We start from the raw sequence: 17,774 nt of genomic DNA, 5'->3' as shown, positions 1-17,774 counted from the left end.
GTCAGTGTGCCAATACAGAGCGAGGACGTCCTTTCATAGTTTTCGTAACCTCCATCTCGCGCCATATCGACCTTCTTGTCCTCTCCAATATGGAGCGAGGGCGTGCTTCCATAGTCTTCGTATTCTTCATATCGCGCCATATCGGCATTTTTCTTCTCGTCTCCGATACGACGCGATTTTGATGATTCGTTTGGCTTGTTTGTCCCTTCTCGCGCCATATTAGGCCTGTTGCGTTTTGAGCAATTTGCTATATCACTTTTTCTCCTTCTAGCTCTTCTATTTTCTTCTCTGTATGGCAAGGACAAAGCGAACTGCAAAAAGAGTATATGTGGATAGGAAGGACAGTGGGGGTAGAAGAAAGTTACAATTTGATGAATCTGAGGAGGAGCCCTCTTCAAATATTGCTGAAGCTGCCATCAGAGGCCCCAGAGCATTTTGCCACAGAAATCCCCCCTACACCAGGTGTTGGCCTAACATCTTCCATGAAGTTAAAGCATTTCAGTGCAGTGAATGTTTCTTCTCCTGAAGTTGAAGAAGCAAAGGGCAAGACTTGCCCTGTGAAGGATTCATCCCCTCCAATTGCACCTGAGCCTACATCTGCTGAAGCCACTGAACCTCCCAAGCCACAAAAGAGAAAGAGGAAGTCCTGGTTCTTCTATATGCAGAGGTGTTTCAGTGAGATTAGAAAAGCCCAGAGAGCTACACGGCACGTGATTCCAAAGGCTGCTTTCATAAGAGTCGTTAAAGAGATCTCTGATAGATTGTCTCAAGTGGCAACTGTCTCTGGTCTAAATAAGAAGTGGCAACTCTCAGCCATTCTTGCTCTACAAGAGGCCGCAGAGGATTTTGTTATTGATTTCATGAACGATGCTTACATTGCTATTGCCCATGCTCATAGAATCACCCTTATGAATAAGGATTTCAGCATCATCAGCAGAATCAGGTATAGGTTCGATAAAGTGCTGAGGCCCTTGCCTTCCAACGATCAAAAAGCCCTTGAAATCCTTAACATTCCCCTGAAATTATCCAGGAAAGGGAAAAAAGCTAAAGGTTGAGGATGTAACTCACCTTTACTCTACAAGGGGTGCCACCTAGCAAGAGTCTTTCTTGAGTAAAAAAAATCAGGAGGTGTTGGAAACTGAAGACGAAGATTACAAGAGGAAAGCCGCATCACTTGCTCCCGTCAACAACGAGAGGATGGGCAAAGTGTATGGGCAGATACTTGTGAATGTTTCTGTGGAACCTGAGGAGGAATACCTTAGTATATCTCCCGAGGACAAGCCCATGTTGGAGAAAAGGGATGTCCAACTATCTAACTCCGTTGTTTTTTGTTGCATAAGGTAAGGCTTATATTTTTTTTTTCTGCATAAGGTAAGGCTTATAAGTTCAAGTATATTTTATATGTAATTTGTATTGATTTTGATCGATTCAAATAGCTTTTGCTATTGACTGCAGGGCATTGGTCTCCTCTCTCACTCCCGATATCCATAGAACCATATATATTGTTGATCCACTTCTCTCTGTGGAACTATTTGCAAGATCTAGGTCTAATATTGCACCATTCTTTCGTACTTTCGATAGTCTGACAAATTACCGCATTTTTTTCCCTGTAGAGGAAAATTTATATTCATTTGTTTTCACCCTTCTGCTCACCTCTATTTTGAATTTGTAGAGGGCATTGGAGTCTCATCTATATTAATTATCTTACTAGAGAAATTATCTTTATGAACTCTCTCAGCGGTGTTCATGGCCAAGCACGAATGTATGTTAAAAGAAATTTACTTGCTTTTATTTTATTTACAAAAAATATTTTGAACTTACGAAGCTTCCTTTTGCAATGCTGGTAGACTTGTTTCTACATTTTTGGATACTACATATGAGGATCTTGCTGATCCTCAAAAGCCTTATACGTTTCTTCTACAAGAAATTCCATTGCAAAGCGATGCGCATTCTTGTGGATGGAGAGTTATATCAAATATTTGCAGAACAGTGGATTCAAAGTTGTTACAAATAGAAGGAGTGAATGTAAGTTAATTTCATTTGATGTTTGTGTAACCCTTGTCATGATTTCTTTTCACTAACTTATAACATTTATTCTTACAGTGTAGAGACTATCCTGATTCATATTTTTGGTGGATAAGGGAGAGATTCATTAACCTTATTTTGGACAAGGCAATCACACCATATGATCCTGACTCCCCTCTTCCTCCCAAAACTTCAATGGCTAAGGGCACAAGCAAGGGAAAGGGCAAGGGAAAGGGTAAGGGCAAGGGCAATGGCAATGGCAATGGCAAGGGCAAGGGCAAGGGCAAGGGCAATGGCAATGGCAATGGCAATGGCAATGGCAATGGCAATGGCAATGGCAATGGCAATGGCAATGGCAATGGCAATGGCAATGGGACCACTGCTGTAGAGTCTTTAAAAAAAAGAATACCAATGCTTTCTCCTCTGAAATTTGATCCATCCCCTCTTAAACCCCAAGAAAAGAGACTACCTGTAAAGGTGAAATTCTTTCAAAAAATCAAAGAAAGGCCCTGTGAGAAAAAACATCTTTGAAGAAATCGATAAAGAAGCCACAAAGCCAACAAAGGAGAAGGCAGCAGATAAAGAATCAAAAGAGCAAACATAAGCATACACGAGCCTTATTATTTTGGCTTTGTACATTTATATGACATTTTTGTACCTCATGATGTAATGAAATTTTTCACTTATAAATCGAATGTAATGTACATTTTATTTATATACATTCGAAAGGCAACTTGCTTCATGATAGCTTATGAGTTCCCACTAAAAAATATCTTAAGGACAGTCTATTAAGATAAATTCCTACAAAGTTTTCATTCTCAAGGCTCAAAACTCACAATTGTGGGAGACAAACAACTCGTACAAGAGAAAGAGCGCTCGGCTCTTTTACCAATTGTTACGCCATTCACTTTGAACTTTTATCTAGGGGATGTATTGTCTAGCAATTCCAAGGTATCCCTCACATCTTTCAGACTCCAATTGGAAGTAACATTCACCTTCTTTACTTCTTCATGCAGCAAAATGTGCACCGCAAGTTTATATGGTGTGCAATCTGTATCAGAATCCAAGGGAACCCAAATACCCAATCTTAGTTTGTATCTCCTGTAATCAAAGCCCAAAGCAAGAGTTTGGCAAGGGATACTGTAAGCCAAAGCCAAGGATTGAGGGCATGCACTGCACCTCAAGATATCACCCTTATGGTTGCACTCTCTAGATTTCCAAAGCGTCCCTATAGTGTTGTCCAAATCCTCTTCCAAAAAGTTTCTACTTAGCCAGGATACCTTCGTTCTTTGTAAATTTGCTGTTTTGAAGCAAGCCACGAAGATATGGAGGGGTACAAACCATGATAAACGTATTCTTCTTGAGATCCTTCCAGCTGTCATGGACTTTTTAATATCCTGAGATATTTTGAATTTGAAACTCTGCACCGTTACCTTGTCAGGAATCTCCCAGTTTAGAGATGAAAGACTTGGCAATGGCAAATCTTCGATATTCCCATACCTATCCACTTTAGAGGGAACCACATACTGTGCATAATATATAAAAACCTTGCATTCACTAAAAAAAGACACAGTTTGATCGGCATAAATAATGTCTGCCAATACCTTATGAATGGCATGGAAAGTCCCACTTAGGCTTTCCACAGGTTGCCATTCAATACTTGTTGACGGAAAGATATCTACAATGACGAACCGTTTGTTAGAACTTGCCTAAATGGAAAAGAATTATATACGTTATTCAACTAATAACTTACAATGTGTTTGTTGGGGAACACGTTCGTTTGGAGGCAAGTGCATATCCTTGGCCATGTAAACATGTTGCACCTTGACAAACCAGCCTTCGGGCATAATTTTGAAGGCAATGATACGCCCCTTCCAGTGATGTTTTATATCATCTCGTTTTCTTCTTTTCACCTTATGAGAGCCCTTGCAAGATGGCAGCATGGTAACCCAATCATTTACAGTAAAGGTTTTGGGCTCCCAATTTCCATCTGCTCCCTGGCTATAGACTATGCAAGAGTGTATTAAATGAGAAGGACACCTAGAGGAAGCCATGAAAAGAATGAAAGCGCAGAGAAAGAAGCTCAAAGAGGGGTGAATGAACTAAAAAGTAGCGCCAAGAACACAAATGAGTATGTATTGGGCGCCAAAAAGAATATTGAAAGATCTCCCGACTTTCAAAAAACTCATTATTAATTTCATCACATCTCTGTCACGTATTTTGTCAAATTTGTAAGTAAATAACGTCTTTGGGACTCCAAAACATGTCAGACTTTAGGGGTTTTGGCTAAAAAAGAAGAGAGAATCACGAAATGGACTCCACTATCTCTAAAAAAGAGGAGACAAGAATACCATATTCTTGCACACGTGGCGAACTCTCTTTGGCCCTTTCCTTAATCCCGTGATTAACAAAAGTGCATTTTTTGAAGCGTTTTTGGCCCTAATGGTCAAACCAAATAGTCCAATAGGAAAACTAGAAATTAGTAGAAGTTAAGACCAAACTTTTTGTGCATAATCTAACTTTGAATTTGTCATATTAATGTTTTTTTGTGATAGCTCACCATGTGTGCTATGTTAGGTTCTTTGAAATGGCATGACAAGGAGAGAAGATCATGCAGGAGAAAATAATTTATCCCTAGCTACCATGTATGGAAGAATAACAAGCCAAATACAATTTAAGATGGAAATTGAGAGGTACTGCCACTTGCAGTACAATTGGATTCACAACCTTGTGGAAGTGGTGGCCAAGGACCCAAAAGCAAAATAGCTAGTGGATGGATGCAAATTGAAGATATAGGTGGAAATTTTTGTAGGGGCTATGGAATATGAGAAGTACACTAAGTTCCTCACAACCTATGACCTTGATAGGCACAATAGAGTAATCATAGCGGAGGATGGTAATGGCCAACAATAGATTAAAGTACCACTACTATCAAATGTGGTACATAGGGCCCTAGACTTGCCAGATAAAGTAGAAAGGATGTTGAGAAGAAAAATAGATTTGTATGCCACGTTGGGTATAGGTAAGAAGAGGGTGTTCACTAATGGTATTCACTAATAAATATGTAAACCAAATTGGGTATTGGTAATAAGCAAATGGTGTTCACTAATAGATATGTACACCAAATTGGCTATCAGTAAGCAGAGGGTGCTTACTAATGGTGGTGTGCACATAGAAGACATCCCAAATCCTACTCAAAATAGCCAAACAAAGTTAATACACACACTATTCTCTAGTAAAGTTTAACTCTACAATAATTAGGATCTAGATGGGAATCCTAGAGAGTGTAGCAGGAAGAATTATGGACAAAAGAAACTTTACTGATTATGTTAAGGAAACCATCCATGCCACAACCAAGACACCAAGCATGGGAATATAGGATCCTGAAAAATCTAGATCCATACTAGTGATGAGCAAGGAAGTGGAAAGAAAAAAGTTGAAAACCAAGGCCACACTGGTGGGGTTTGGGGGCATCCTAATTGCAATCATAGAGGAGGCCATCAAAGGCTTGCATGCAAAATATGTGTTAGTTACTATTACTCCTTACACTGTTTAACCAAAGAAGAGTAGCTGAAGAAGAAGGCTTGTGTGCCCTTTTCTTTGACATAAGCACCTAGATAGACATGCCATGGCTAGATTACTTCGTCAAGCAACAATGCTACTAGCTTACTATCTTGAGCTACTAGAGGACATGAACGCAAGTAGATTCACCAATTGCAGCCACCCCTTTCTTCCAACAACACCACTTACAACAAGGCTGACTCTCAAGAGTTATATGATCAACAACATGCCTAGAAAAATCCTTGAAGCTAGTCCCTCCAACAATATAAAAGAGAGGGGAACATCAAAGAAAATGGTATATTTCTTAAAAATGATATAGTAAGAATGCACCCACTATCACATGACCCTAATGATCCTCAAGTTGGGCACATCCTATGATTTTGGTTGGCAAGCTCCTCTTCTAACCCTCTAGCCCTTCACCCCACCACATAGACTTGATGCCATGAAGGGCAAGGCACTTTAGTGTCACTTGGCAGAACTATCACCGTGAGCAATATACCACAACTTACTTTTTACCAATTGGTTCCTCAAGTGTGGTAAAACACTTTGAGCTTTCTTGGAGTTTTATCCATCTCCCAATTGCACCTTCACGAGCACAAATCCTTATAGCATAATAAGGTAGCCACACCCTTAGGGAGTGTATAACTTTTGAGTGAAATTTTGCAACATGGCAATGACTGAAGACACCTATGACATTCATGGCCCTTGCAAAATTGCCTTGTATCTTTCCACTCACTTTACTTTTTCCATGATGAGAAACCAATTACCACATCATCTCCTTCCATCACTCCCCACTACCATCCTCTTCATGACCTTCAAAAACTAGCCACACAATGCTAGTGTTGGAATAAAACAAATCCATTTTTCACAAAGCTTCACATCGAAGGTTGAGGATGACAATGGAAGGATCATGCTGCTTTAAGCAGTTGGTTATTGCTTCAAGTCTCTACACAAATTCTGAACTTCTAACATCAAACATAGGTGTTTTTGGTCAAGCTTTAGAACCATAGATGTAGCACAAGCAAGGTAGGATTGTATGATCTTGATTTTGAAACTATATTACTATTTCATATAGAAACTTTGAATTTCCATCGTCAACCCTTTGTCATTTTTTATGGTATTTAAACACAGAAATACACAGAAGCAATGGTAGGATTAGGAAAAGAATAATATGACCTGCACCACATAGAAAACCTTTCAAACTACATATAGGAAACGAGGTTTTCTTCCCTAAAACATGATCATTTTTTACAAAGCTTCAAATTTCTGGCATCAACTGGAGGCATTTTTTTGTTAAACTTCCACACCAGAGGTTTAGGAAAGCATGGCAGGATTGCCAAAGTGTTTAAGCCCCAAATCTATACCGAATGCATAATAGGGGTGAGCTCCCTCATATAGCAATAGTGTAAGCTACATCACGCGGTGTAGAAAATACCGAATCCGTCATCAAGTAACTAGTAGGAAACTCAAAAATAATGTCATAGGAACATGAGAACACATACTTCAGCACTAATACTCAATAAATCAAATACATAAACTAGAGAATATGATGGGAAAGAGCATAAATAGAGATATGAATCATGGCATCCACTGTCATATTGTATTGCTAAGTAAGAAACTCCATCATACAATTGGTCGTGATCAAGAATGATGATCCATATGTGAGAAAGAAATACAATACCTCTTCAAGTCATGTTTTTCAACTTCCTACAAATTGCACTTCATGAGGTATACAACTTCATGAGGTATACAACTTCATGAGGCATTTTAAGACTACTTTACACATAGTACTACTATGACTAAGGTTCTAAATCGTGCTAAGGGCAAACATAGTGCATCAAGCCAATGGCTGACAATAACCTATAACTCTATGGGACACTACATGTAGTGATCTTGGTCATTGCATTAGAAATCCACAATTTACAAGGAATGGCAACGCATTAGTCCTATTGAGCTATACATGTCCTTTGGACAAGACAAGGGGTCTTCTATGATTTTTTCCCATGGGCATATCTATTGATATCTTTCAACATTTGCAATTCTTATGCTTACTAGATCTATTAGTTGAATGATGAGCCCTTATAGCTTGGCTCATGGGATTATCCAAATCAATGTTTACTTGGTGGAGTTTGAAATTGATCATCAAACAAAGGAGTCAAAGACTTCTTAAGGAAGTCATTCAACCTAGGGAGTCCCCCCATTGTTGAAGAATAGTCTGGAAATAGGCCACATAACTGTTCACATTAGTGGTCCTTACTTCTTCACAACTTGCAACCATCCACCCTTTGAGATAGCATCTTCTCAAATATTGAAACCTCTAGAACACTAGTTTTACCTCATCATAAGTGGAAAACTAATTGAAGGGATACTTGGCCATCTAGTAGGGTAGATTGGGAGAATTCAATAGAGTTCAATCGGAAGGTGAGGTTGACAATGAAGGAAAGAGTTAGTGAAAAATCATTACAAGGGTGAAAGCTATGGAGAGTTCAGAAAAATATGACATTGACTAGCAAGTTGCTATGGGATGAACAAGGGAATGCCAAACTAATTGGTATCATTTTCCTTCTTTGACTATGTCAATTCCTCATTACTATTGCTATCAACCAAATGGGGCAACAACAATTAATGTTAGCCAATGCCACAAAACCTAGTATCTAGAATAAGAGGGAATGTAAAACCTTATGAGCATGTGCACATATACATGCACTAGAGGAAGTCTCAAGATAGTGGTCATCAAGTGTAACCATGCATATCCCATGCTTTGACCGACATGTGTACATGAATATTGCTAGAAGACACTAACAAAAAAGTGAAATGATAGTCTAAATACTAAGCATGACCATTCAATTTGAATGAACTGAAGTTGACACTATGGTTTCCAATTTTGCAAAGAAAATGGAAGGGGTTAAAGCAATGCAATATAACAACCATGACAAGGCAAAGAAGATAAAAGAGAAGGGGTTAAATCAATGCAATATAATAACCATGACAAGGCAAAGAAGATAAAAGAGAGGGGTGTAGAATTCCTACTTAGGTGCTCTATTTTGATATAACATCACATTTTTTGAGTAGGTAGCATCTTCTCTAAACATGCTCTTAGTAAGCTCTTAATGGATGGGGCATGTGCCATTTTCCTCTACCCGCACTTATCCTTTTGTTTTAACAGAACATGAATGATTTGCCTATGAAATAAATTAAAATAAACTAGGTTCTTGCCAAATGACAATGGAAATAATAAGCTATTCTCTTGCCAAATACGATGGAGATATATCAAAGCATTCTCAAACCTTGATTGTAGAGGCAACATCTATCACCTCTTTCTTGGCCATGTCTCACTTGGGCTTTAGTATTATCCCTCTTGTTGATTTTATAATTGTTTTTTCTTGAGCTTTTGCAGTAGGGCTCTATCCATCGAGCTAGGTTATGCATAGACATTATGACTATGTTTGTTCTACTTTAGAACTAGCACTTTCCCCTTCTTATAGTTTGTTCACTTATTTTTGCTTTTGCTTTTTCAAATGTTCATTTTTTAAGGAATGGTTGGCTCTTGATTAGGTGGCATGTATATTTTTTCCCTTACAATTTTGTGAGGAGGAAATTTAGGCGCACTTACATTCCCTAACCAAGGAACCCCTAAGCTTTCTTATCACCAAAGGTTTGGAGAGTGTGGGATGGTGAAGCTCCAACTTGTGGAATTTGCTATGAGCAACTTATGATATTACAGGTGTAGTAGTAGAGAGAGGTCATATATGTATGTGTATATGTATATGTGTGTATGTGATGTAAGGTCCACAAACCCTATTGATAAATATGTTGGACTCATTGAGAGAGAGAGAGAGAGAGAGAGAGAGAGAGAGAGAGAGAGAGAGAGAGAGAGAGAGAGAGAGAGAGAGAGAGAGAGAGAGAGAGAGAGAGAGAGAGAGAGAGAGAGAGAGAGAGAGAGAGAGAGAGAGAGAGAGATGTCAAAGATTTATCCATATCAATCAAAATCTCCAGCATATTGAGTTATATCTAAATTTCTTGTTGTTTTGTCTTAAATTATTAACTAAAAGTTACCTAAATCCCAAATCCAATTCCTCTCATTTTTGACTTGATTCTTACCAAATTTATATGTTAATACGACTAAAGCAAATTAGCTAACACATAAGTGACTTAATGCACACACAAATACAATATTATCATTAGTCCCTTCTTACATATAGTAGTGATCGATATAATTATAACTATATGAAGCCTTACAAGTAAGAAGAAAGGCATACAATATCAATTTTCCTCATATATCATATAATTGTCAAGAAGGGATCATATTGCTTTTACATGAGCTATAAACAAAGGGTCTCCAAAATTCTTTGCTAATAGGTGACGTTTCTCCTCCATAAAGAGTGAATCCCTCAACAATGGCTCCTACATTTTATTGAACTTTATGTCTTCATGGTCCAAGTTTTGCACAATAGTTTTGACTTGTTTGCCTTCCCACATCTTGTCCTTTGTCAAGGTTATGAAATGCCCACTCATGTCCTTCTCACCTTTTGTGCATACCTCATAGAGTTGCAATGATGGACATGAGAAACCAAAAGTAGTAACCATGATGAGCAACGACACAATGATGTTCCATGTGCAAGAAAAGGGTTTGGTGAACAAACTCCTAAGTACTTTTTGCTGCTTTGCATGCATGGGGATCAAATGTGATGTACAATGAGCACAAAAATAGACAGACTACATGCTCCAATCCTTATTAACAAGGGAAGCCACACTACTCCTTAACTTCTAAGGTGACATGTTTAGAGCTACATCAACTAGTTGAGTCAACTACTTGACTTTGCTAGGTGAAGCTTATGTTTTGCTACGTGGCAAATTGTAAAACTAGGGGGACCAACTCACACACTTGTAAATGGTCTTTTGTTTCATGTTCTCCTCCAAATCCACTGATCTTGCCAAAAGTATGATTTAGAGAGGATGATGGATAACATCAAGGGTTCACATTGGTGAAATATTTACACTCATAGCAGTTGGTTGGGTCCTCTACTCCTCATTTCATGTTGCCCTTTAAATCTTTTGATCTTGCCAACATTTTGATTTAAGAGAGGGTGGAAGGTAGTGTCGAGGGTTCACATTGGTGACATGTTTACATCCACATTACTTGGTTAGATCCACTACTCCTTGATTTTGTGGGTGAATTTTGCCTTTAGTTTGTGGAAAATGATAAAACCAAGGGGCCATCGAACACATTATAGTGTGCCTCCTTTTTGTGTTGCCCTCCAAATTCGTCAATCTTGCTAGAAGCCTCATTTAAGACAATTAACGCCTACGTGTGTAATCCTTGAAGTGTCAAAATGGAGATTTCCTTTTGTGGGGGCTTGGCCTTGGAGTAGTGAATCGAATGAGCTATCAATTGTCCAAAATGGTGGGGAATCATAAAAACACATAGCAATCCATTTTTGCTTCAAATTTATTGGCCCTATACTCTACTAGGTCTTAATACAATCAATGCCCTTAATATGGTGCTTTCCATTTGTTACTCTTAAGGGAGGGCCATTTTTGGTGCAAATCTATTGGCCATGTACCCTACTAGGTCTTTTTTTAAAAATGCATGTGAATACTAATATTCATCAAAAGAGGTAAAGCTAATTATAGCATAAAACTTATGCCCCTTGGCCTAAGCCATTTCTTACAAAACAACTTAAATGGCCAGTGCGAATCCTTGAGTTGCTTCAAACCTAGTAAAAGCTCATACTTTAGTGAACCTATAGCACCCTCAATGCTCTTGATAGTGCAAGATTTGAACACACGTGCATTCCTCCATGACCAGATATTCAAAGTGATGGCAGATAGGAGATTAATTAGTCTCCAAGTATCATCATCCATCAAGCCTTGATCACCAAATAAGACCACTGAAAAGCAGAGCCTATCATTCAAATTTGCTTGTCTAAGCCACTATTTCACTTTCCTCCAAGTAGGCCTCACTTGTATACAATCCCAAAAGAGATGCTTATCAATCTCCACTACTCTTTTGCACAAAGGACATAAGAGGGGATATTTGGAGTTTGTCAGCCAAACGACACCTGAGAGGGAGCTTCTTAAGCAACAGATGCCAACAAAATACATTCAATCTATGAGACGGTGTAGCCTCTCAGAGTCTTTTTAGTCTCTTCTTCCAAGTCCTAGAGCTAGCCATAGGGGACTCTTTCTTCCACTTGCACTACACAGAGAGGAATATGCCAGTGGAGGGCACTGATACATCTCGCACAGATTTGTAGTGAACCAAGGGCTTGCCCACAAGGTTAACAAGATCCTTCAATATAGAGTCATCCTTTCTGGATAGTGATGTCAGTCATGTTGACTTTAGATGAGTCAAAACAAAGCATAAGAAGTCAAACTCCTTATTATTTGACTCATAACTGATTCGCATCAAATCATCTTGCATCCAAGAACATTTAGCATTGTCCCACAAATTATCCCAGATTCTAATTCCTTTATTGTGCAATGCTTTTGCCAATCTACTGTTTCTGTGTACTAGGGCACACTTTGGGTCATATGCAAAAGGAGATAGCCACACACCTCTGGAAAGTGAAGAATCACCCTGCATAGGTCCCTTGGAAGACCAAGAAGAGTCAATTATTAGCTTCTGCCACTTAGCAACCAAGGCTTGGGCATTGGGGAATTGATATCCTGACCAAGAAGAGTTAGTTATTAGCTTCTGCCACTTAGCAACCAAGGCTTGAGTAGTGTCTGACTGGGGAATTGATATCCTGAGGGGTGAGGGCAGGAAATAATGTCTTGCCACGAAAGATTCAACCATACACCACTCCAAATCTTAGCGCTCTCAATCGGGAACTTTAGTAGAACAGCCCAGGGTTGAGAAGCATCCATCCTCTTGAGAAGAACCAAAAATAGGCTAAGGGATTTAGCAGCCAAAGATTCCAGCCCAACCCCCCATTCTTCTTATCTTCTGTGATCAGGTCCCAGCTGATTTGAGACTTAGATCTCTCCCCATTTCTACACCATAAGAGGTCCCGCATCAACTTCTCAATTTTGTCCCAAGTAGAGTTGTTGAACAAAATGCTGGTTAGCCTCTATAATTGATGCATTAGTTGACCCATTCCGTGATGGCAAGGCTCAAATAGACCCTCTTTGGATAGCCTTATCAATTTTCTTGAGCAACGGATCCATGATGAGGGCAAAGAGCAGAGCCAAAGGACAACCCTATTTGATGGATCTCTCAAGCTGAAAAGCTGATGTGAAGGAGCCATTGATGCTAAGGATTGCTAAGGCATTGCTAAATAGAGATGCTACCATTCTGGAAAAGACAGAGCCAAATTTCATTGCTAAGAGTACGTGCAACACAAATGACCAACTAATCCTATCATATGCCTTGTCCCAATCCATGGTAATTAGTACAAAGTCAATCTGCAGGGTAAGTGAGTAATCCAGTGAAAGAATCAAATTTAATACCGCATCATGAATCTTTCTGCCAAATACAAATCCATACTGCCTCTCATGGATAAGATTGGCAGAACAAGTGTTTAACCCTTAAAGCGAAGGTCTTGGCCATAGCTTTACAAGTGAAACTTAAGAGAGTGAGTGGTCTCCAATTGGTCACCTTAGTGTGATCATGGGCTTTAGGAATAAGTTTAATCACCCTGCTATCGAAATCTGCATGCATTAATACAATCAATCAATGCCCTTGACAAAGGTGCTTTCCATTTGTTACTCTTAAGGGAGGGCCTATCACTGGTCCTTCTGTCTCGCTCGCTACAAGGCCGTCAGAAACCCTAATTCGTGGAGCTCGTTGCAGAATTGCTTCTCAGAAGATTTCTGCTTTTCTGACGGTACGGCTCTCGTCCTTCTTCGTCTTCTTCGCTTGCTTTTCCTTCTTAGCTCGCTGCCCAGTCTTTGCTTTTAATCTCCAGAGGCCGGAATCTCTTTCCAACGAATCTTACTTGAACGGGAAGCAATTTGCAGCAATCTCAATGAATTAGGGTTTTCGAAGGTAGAGAGAGAGAGAGAGAGAGAGAGAGAGAGAGAGAGAGAGAGAGAGCTCAAACATTGTCAATGCGGCGGATAAAAGAATATCGATCTCTAAAGGCTTTGAACAAGATCAATGCAATGCCAAATGCAGGGGCATCCTTCTCCTTCCCAAGGAACTTCAGAATGGATATAATAGCTCTTGTACACTGTCTCTTGCCCTACAGGTGATTTTTGAATGGACTCAGGACAGCCGAAACCTAATACAGTGTTGGATGGAGTTGACGGAGATGGCAAGGCCTTTGTTGAAGATGAAGCTTGGGCTCCTCAAGAGTTTGTACATGAACCCCCTGTGCTCACAGTTAGCCAACCCAAAGGATCCTTTTGCCAGATAGATGCACGGCTCTCTGTCCCACTGCCTCCAGATGATGTCTACAACATCATAACTGACCCAAACAATCGTCGTGTGTTCAAAAACATCAAGGTACAGTTAACATTATTCACGTATTCAAAAACATCAGTATATAGTTAACATTCTGCATATACAGAGAAGGCGTCTGTGTTCACGAAAACCAAGGTTTATTGCCTCGAGTGGATCCCAAACTTGTAAAAGATGCTCTCTGCATTTCAATTATATGCTCATGCAATGCCATTTAGAACCTTTGAACCGCTGCAATTTTTCTTGGTTGGATGCTTTCACATTGACTCGATTTGTTATTTGCGAACACTGATTGGGGCTGTTTTTTCGTAGATGTTTTAAGTTTGAATATGATCCAATCTATGATCAATTAGCCATGTCCTTTGTTTGCTATTCTTGTGAGCATAAGAAGGGAGCGAGTTCCTCAACACGGTGTCTTTTGCAGGAGGTGGTGTACCGCAGAGTTCTGCAAGACGATGGAAACAAGCAGCTTGTAGAAGTAGAACAACTAGGGAGATGGCGTTTTCTCATGATATCAGGGACTTTCTCATGTCGTGTATTGGTTGAACAAGACAGGCAACAACATAGTGTGAGTTCTCCACTTTTATATCAGGCCATTGCTTCTCCCAGACAAACAAACCAATTTGAACAAGCTCTCTTGTTGCAAGCTGTGATGGCACTAACTAACGTGATAGAAAATTATATCTGATATTATCAAGTTGTGCAGATGACCTTTGACCTTGTAAAACAAGGAATGATGAAGAAATTTTCAGGTTCTTGGAAAATTGATCCTCTGAATGAAATATCGAGCAATGGTAGCCCCTCAGGCGTGGGCCCGAATAAGAGTGCAAATGAAGGTTCATGGATAGCATTTAATCAGACTGTGGAGCCTGCTCTTATTCCTCCTTGGCCATTGAGCAATTATGTTCGAGGAGTAACAGGAAAGATTGTGAGAGAAATTCTGGCAGATTTGCAGATAGAGTGTGTACGTTTGGCCAAATTGAAGCAATCTGATCAAGAAACTGTTGCCACAAAGCCTCAATCCTGATTAAGGTGTACGTTTGGCCAAATTGAAGCAATCTGATCAAGAAACTGTTGCCACAAAGCCTCAATCCTGATTAAGGTGTGTAATTACATAACAATTTAAGGAATTTTGATCAATAAGCTGTACATAAAACGTCAATGTAAACACATCAAGATATAAATTCATTCAGGAGAACCTTGTGCTACTACTGAGGACATGAATAGCTCGATGAATGCGTGATTTCTCAGCTGTTTCTGATCCAATTTTGTTTACTCTTCTCACTCACATGCGTGCATTCACATTACTTGTAGCTCACTTCAGCTATTGCTTTTACTCAATATATTAAGTGGGAGTATGCCCAATTGCCGGCTTATATTCGATTAATAGTTCAGTGCTGTAACAGTTCACACACACTAAAGAGAAGCAGCTATAAATTTGCCTCAAGCATGAAAGAGAGTTTGCATTTATAGTAAACAGTTCTTGGAGCTTCAGTTCTGAAGCTGTGCTGTTTGTATCGAATGATGAAAGAGCACATTGATAAGACTACAACAGCGACAATCTTGGATGTGTCTCTAACACATTTTCAGCGTAAGGAGAGGCTGAAAAGTTGGATACGTGGTGCAACATTATTTTTATGTATATTGAGGCAGTGACAGGCTGCTCCACTCCCACCTGCAAATATGGCTTTGCTGAGTCCAAGAGACCTGTGAAAGATAAGATATGCAGTCAGGAGACCACGCACTCTCTCTCTCTCTCTCTCTCTCTCTCTCTCTCTCTCTCTCTCTGTGCTTGCTACCATATTGGCAATCTTTTACAAATAGATTTTCCCAAAACATACTTGCAACATTCATTCGTTTTAAATCACACCCATGATTAAAACCCTAACACAATCAAGGTGCTACAGCATCCTAATAACAAAGACCCGTCTCATGAGGTGCTGCTCGATTCTTGAGGTCTGGTGCTTTTCTTCAGTTGATAGAGAAGTTTTGTATCTGTACTTGATGATCATCCTGCAATTCGATGCTGGTGAGGGCTATGGTCAACAGCCGGCTACCTGGCCCTCCATGTTGGGACTAGAGGGGCTCATCGCTTTCTAGTGATGCCATGGGCATGGCTTGAAATCCAATCAATTCTCATTCTGAGAAGCTTCAAAAGGTTTATTGGAGGTGCAACAAGGGGACATGAGTGTGCGCATGTGCATTGCCCTTATTGCCCATCTGTGCTGTCTTTCCTAGAAGCATGCTCCCAATAAGTGGGAATTCGACTTTGCTATAAGCAAGGTTCTTAACTGTGAAGCTACTGTTCTCAATGGAAACCTAAAAGCAGATTTTTTGAAGAAGATCCGCCATGCTATTGAACTGTTGAAACACTAATAGGCAATGTCTTTAAGAGAAGATTCTCACGAAAGCTTTAGAATGGCTCAGATAGAACATAATTTTTAACCATTAGTGCAGACACCAAATGATCTACATACGTGCACGTGCGCATGTGTGCACACACACATCCATTTTGAGCATCATGGGCACTTCAAGCTAGCTGCATGTTCAAAGTGGGGAAAGAGCAAGAAATGAACTATTTTGACAACCCCCTTGTGTTCCACATAGTCCACTACAATGACTACCACCGCCACCATCATCTCCATCCCTTTCTTGTAAATTCTCTTTCTTGTTTTCATGCTTGTGTGTGTGTGTGTGTGTGTTGAGAGTCATCTCTTGCCACATTTGTAGTGCCACATGGCTATAGTCGGTTGGTTGCATTAAATACAGTTGACTTGGCTATTTTGAGCATTTTCTCGAGCATTTTTTTCAGCCTTTTTAAGGTTGAGTTTTTGGCAAACTTCTACACTTGTATTTGACAGATTCCAGTCTGCTAGTGATAGAGAGAGTATTCGGGGCTGACTGAGATTGAGGTCCTCAAGGTGGAGACATACACAAATATTCTCTCTGCACTCGTGTATAATTTTGCATCCTTATACATCATTCTTCATTGTAGATTTTTTGCGTTTCATTCTCTCTCTCTCTCTCTCTCTCTCTCTCTCTCTCTCTCTCTCTCTCTCCTGGTCATTCACTTCCGCATTGCTACACTTTGACAATGTGTATTTGTGTACATGTGTGTGCTTATGTGGATGTTTCTATTCTTAGGCTTAGCAATTAAGTTTCGAGGGTGTTAAAAACAACTTTTTGATGAGAGAGGATACAAAATAACCTTTGAGCGATTAGAGAGGCATCTTTTTCAAATATTTGTTAATGAACGAGAAGATAAAGGTATATGAAAATGAAAAGCATATTGAATGGCTTACGATAAAATGCTTGCATCTCTTGAATAAGAGACATGAATGGACCTCCACCGAGAACATTGAAGAACTTTTCCTCAAAAAGGGTAGCCTTGGTGCTACCTTGTGGGGGGAAGAAAAAGGCCCCAATTTTCAGGGGACATAATTCTTCAGGTTTATGCCAAAGTGCTTTTCTAGCTATATTCTCATGATTGAAAACAAATGCAACTTCAAAATATGGGGGTTGAAAGCATCACAAGTTTATTATATGCATTTGTAATTTTGGTAACTTATATGTTCTTTGTAACAAGTATCATTTTAACCATCCTTAATGACTTGTGGTCAAATTCCTCTATTAAAAAGGTTTATATTAACCAAATACAATTGGATTAAAGAGATCACATGGAATGGTAGAGGGGCATGCAAACTCTTAAGGCAAGAAGGTGGTGTGTGTTGGCAAGAGAAATACAAAGCCAAAGGGTATGAAGAGCCATCTGAATGTTTGGTAT

The 17,774-nt window shown here is 39.5% G+C and overlaps 1 protein-coding gene across 2 annotated transcripts; it reads left to right on the top strand.

The window, feature by feature from the left end:
- The first annotated feature begins 13,255 nt into the window (after nucleotides 1-13,255).
- LOC148018919 (uncharacterized) lies at nucleotides 13,256-15,310 on the top strand. Of its 2 annotated transcripts, none has more exons than XM_087660656.1 (4): nucleotides 13,256-13,415; nucleotides 13,497-14,035; nucleotides 14,415-14,558; nucleotides 14,697-15,310. In XM_087660656.1, the coding sequence occupies exons 2-4, from the start codon at nucleotides 13,790-13,792 to the stop codon at nucleotides 15,015-15,017; spliced, it is 711 nt and encodes a 236-aa protein (XP_087516782.1). In that variant the 5' UTR covers nucleotides 13,256-13,415; nucleotides 13,497-13,789; the 3' UTR covers nucleotides 15,018-15,310. The 2 variants fall into 2 exon arrangements, with proteins under 2 accessions (XP_087516782.1, XP_087516781.1); XM_087660655.1 differs by having other exon boundaries at nucleotides 13,259-13,415; nucleotides 13,779-14,035; nucleotides 14,697-15,306.
- Nucleotides 15,311-17,774: the final 2,464 nt, after the last annotated feature.

The sequence above is a fragment of the Lygodium microphyllum genome, chromosome 20 (assembly GCF_053477565.2).
Source record: "Lygodium microphyllum isolate KBCC chromosome 20, Lygodium_microphyllum_v1.1.10, whole genome shotgun sequence".
NCBI classification, from domain to species: Eukaryota; Viridiplantae; Streptophyta; class Polypodiopsida; order Schizaeales; family Lygodiaceae; genus Lygodium; species Lygodium microphyllum.
The sequence above is the reverse complement of the archived record's forward strand: the minus strand, read 5'-3'. Positions and strand labels throughout refer to the sequence as shown.

Excerpts from the sequence above, each read along its gene's own strand:
- LOC148018919 (XM_087660656.1), top strand. The coding sequence starts at position 13,790 with ATGGACTCAGGACAGCCGAAACCTAATACAGTGTTGGATGGAGTTGAC. Across the intron at positions 14,036-14,414 it reads GTGTGTTCAAAAACATCAAG|GAGGTGGTGTACCGCAGAGT; the intron begins GTACAGTTAACA and ends TGTCTTTTGCAG. Across the intron at positions 14,559-14,696 it reads AAGACAGGCAACAACATAGT|ATGACCTTTGACCTTGTAAA; the intron begins GTGAGTTCTCCA and ends CAAGTTGTGCAG.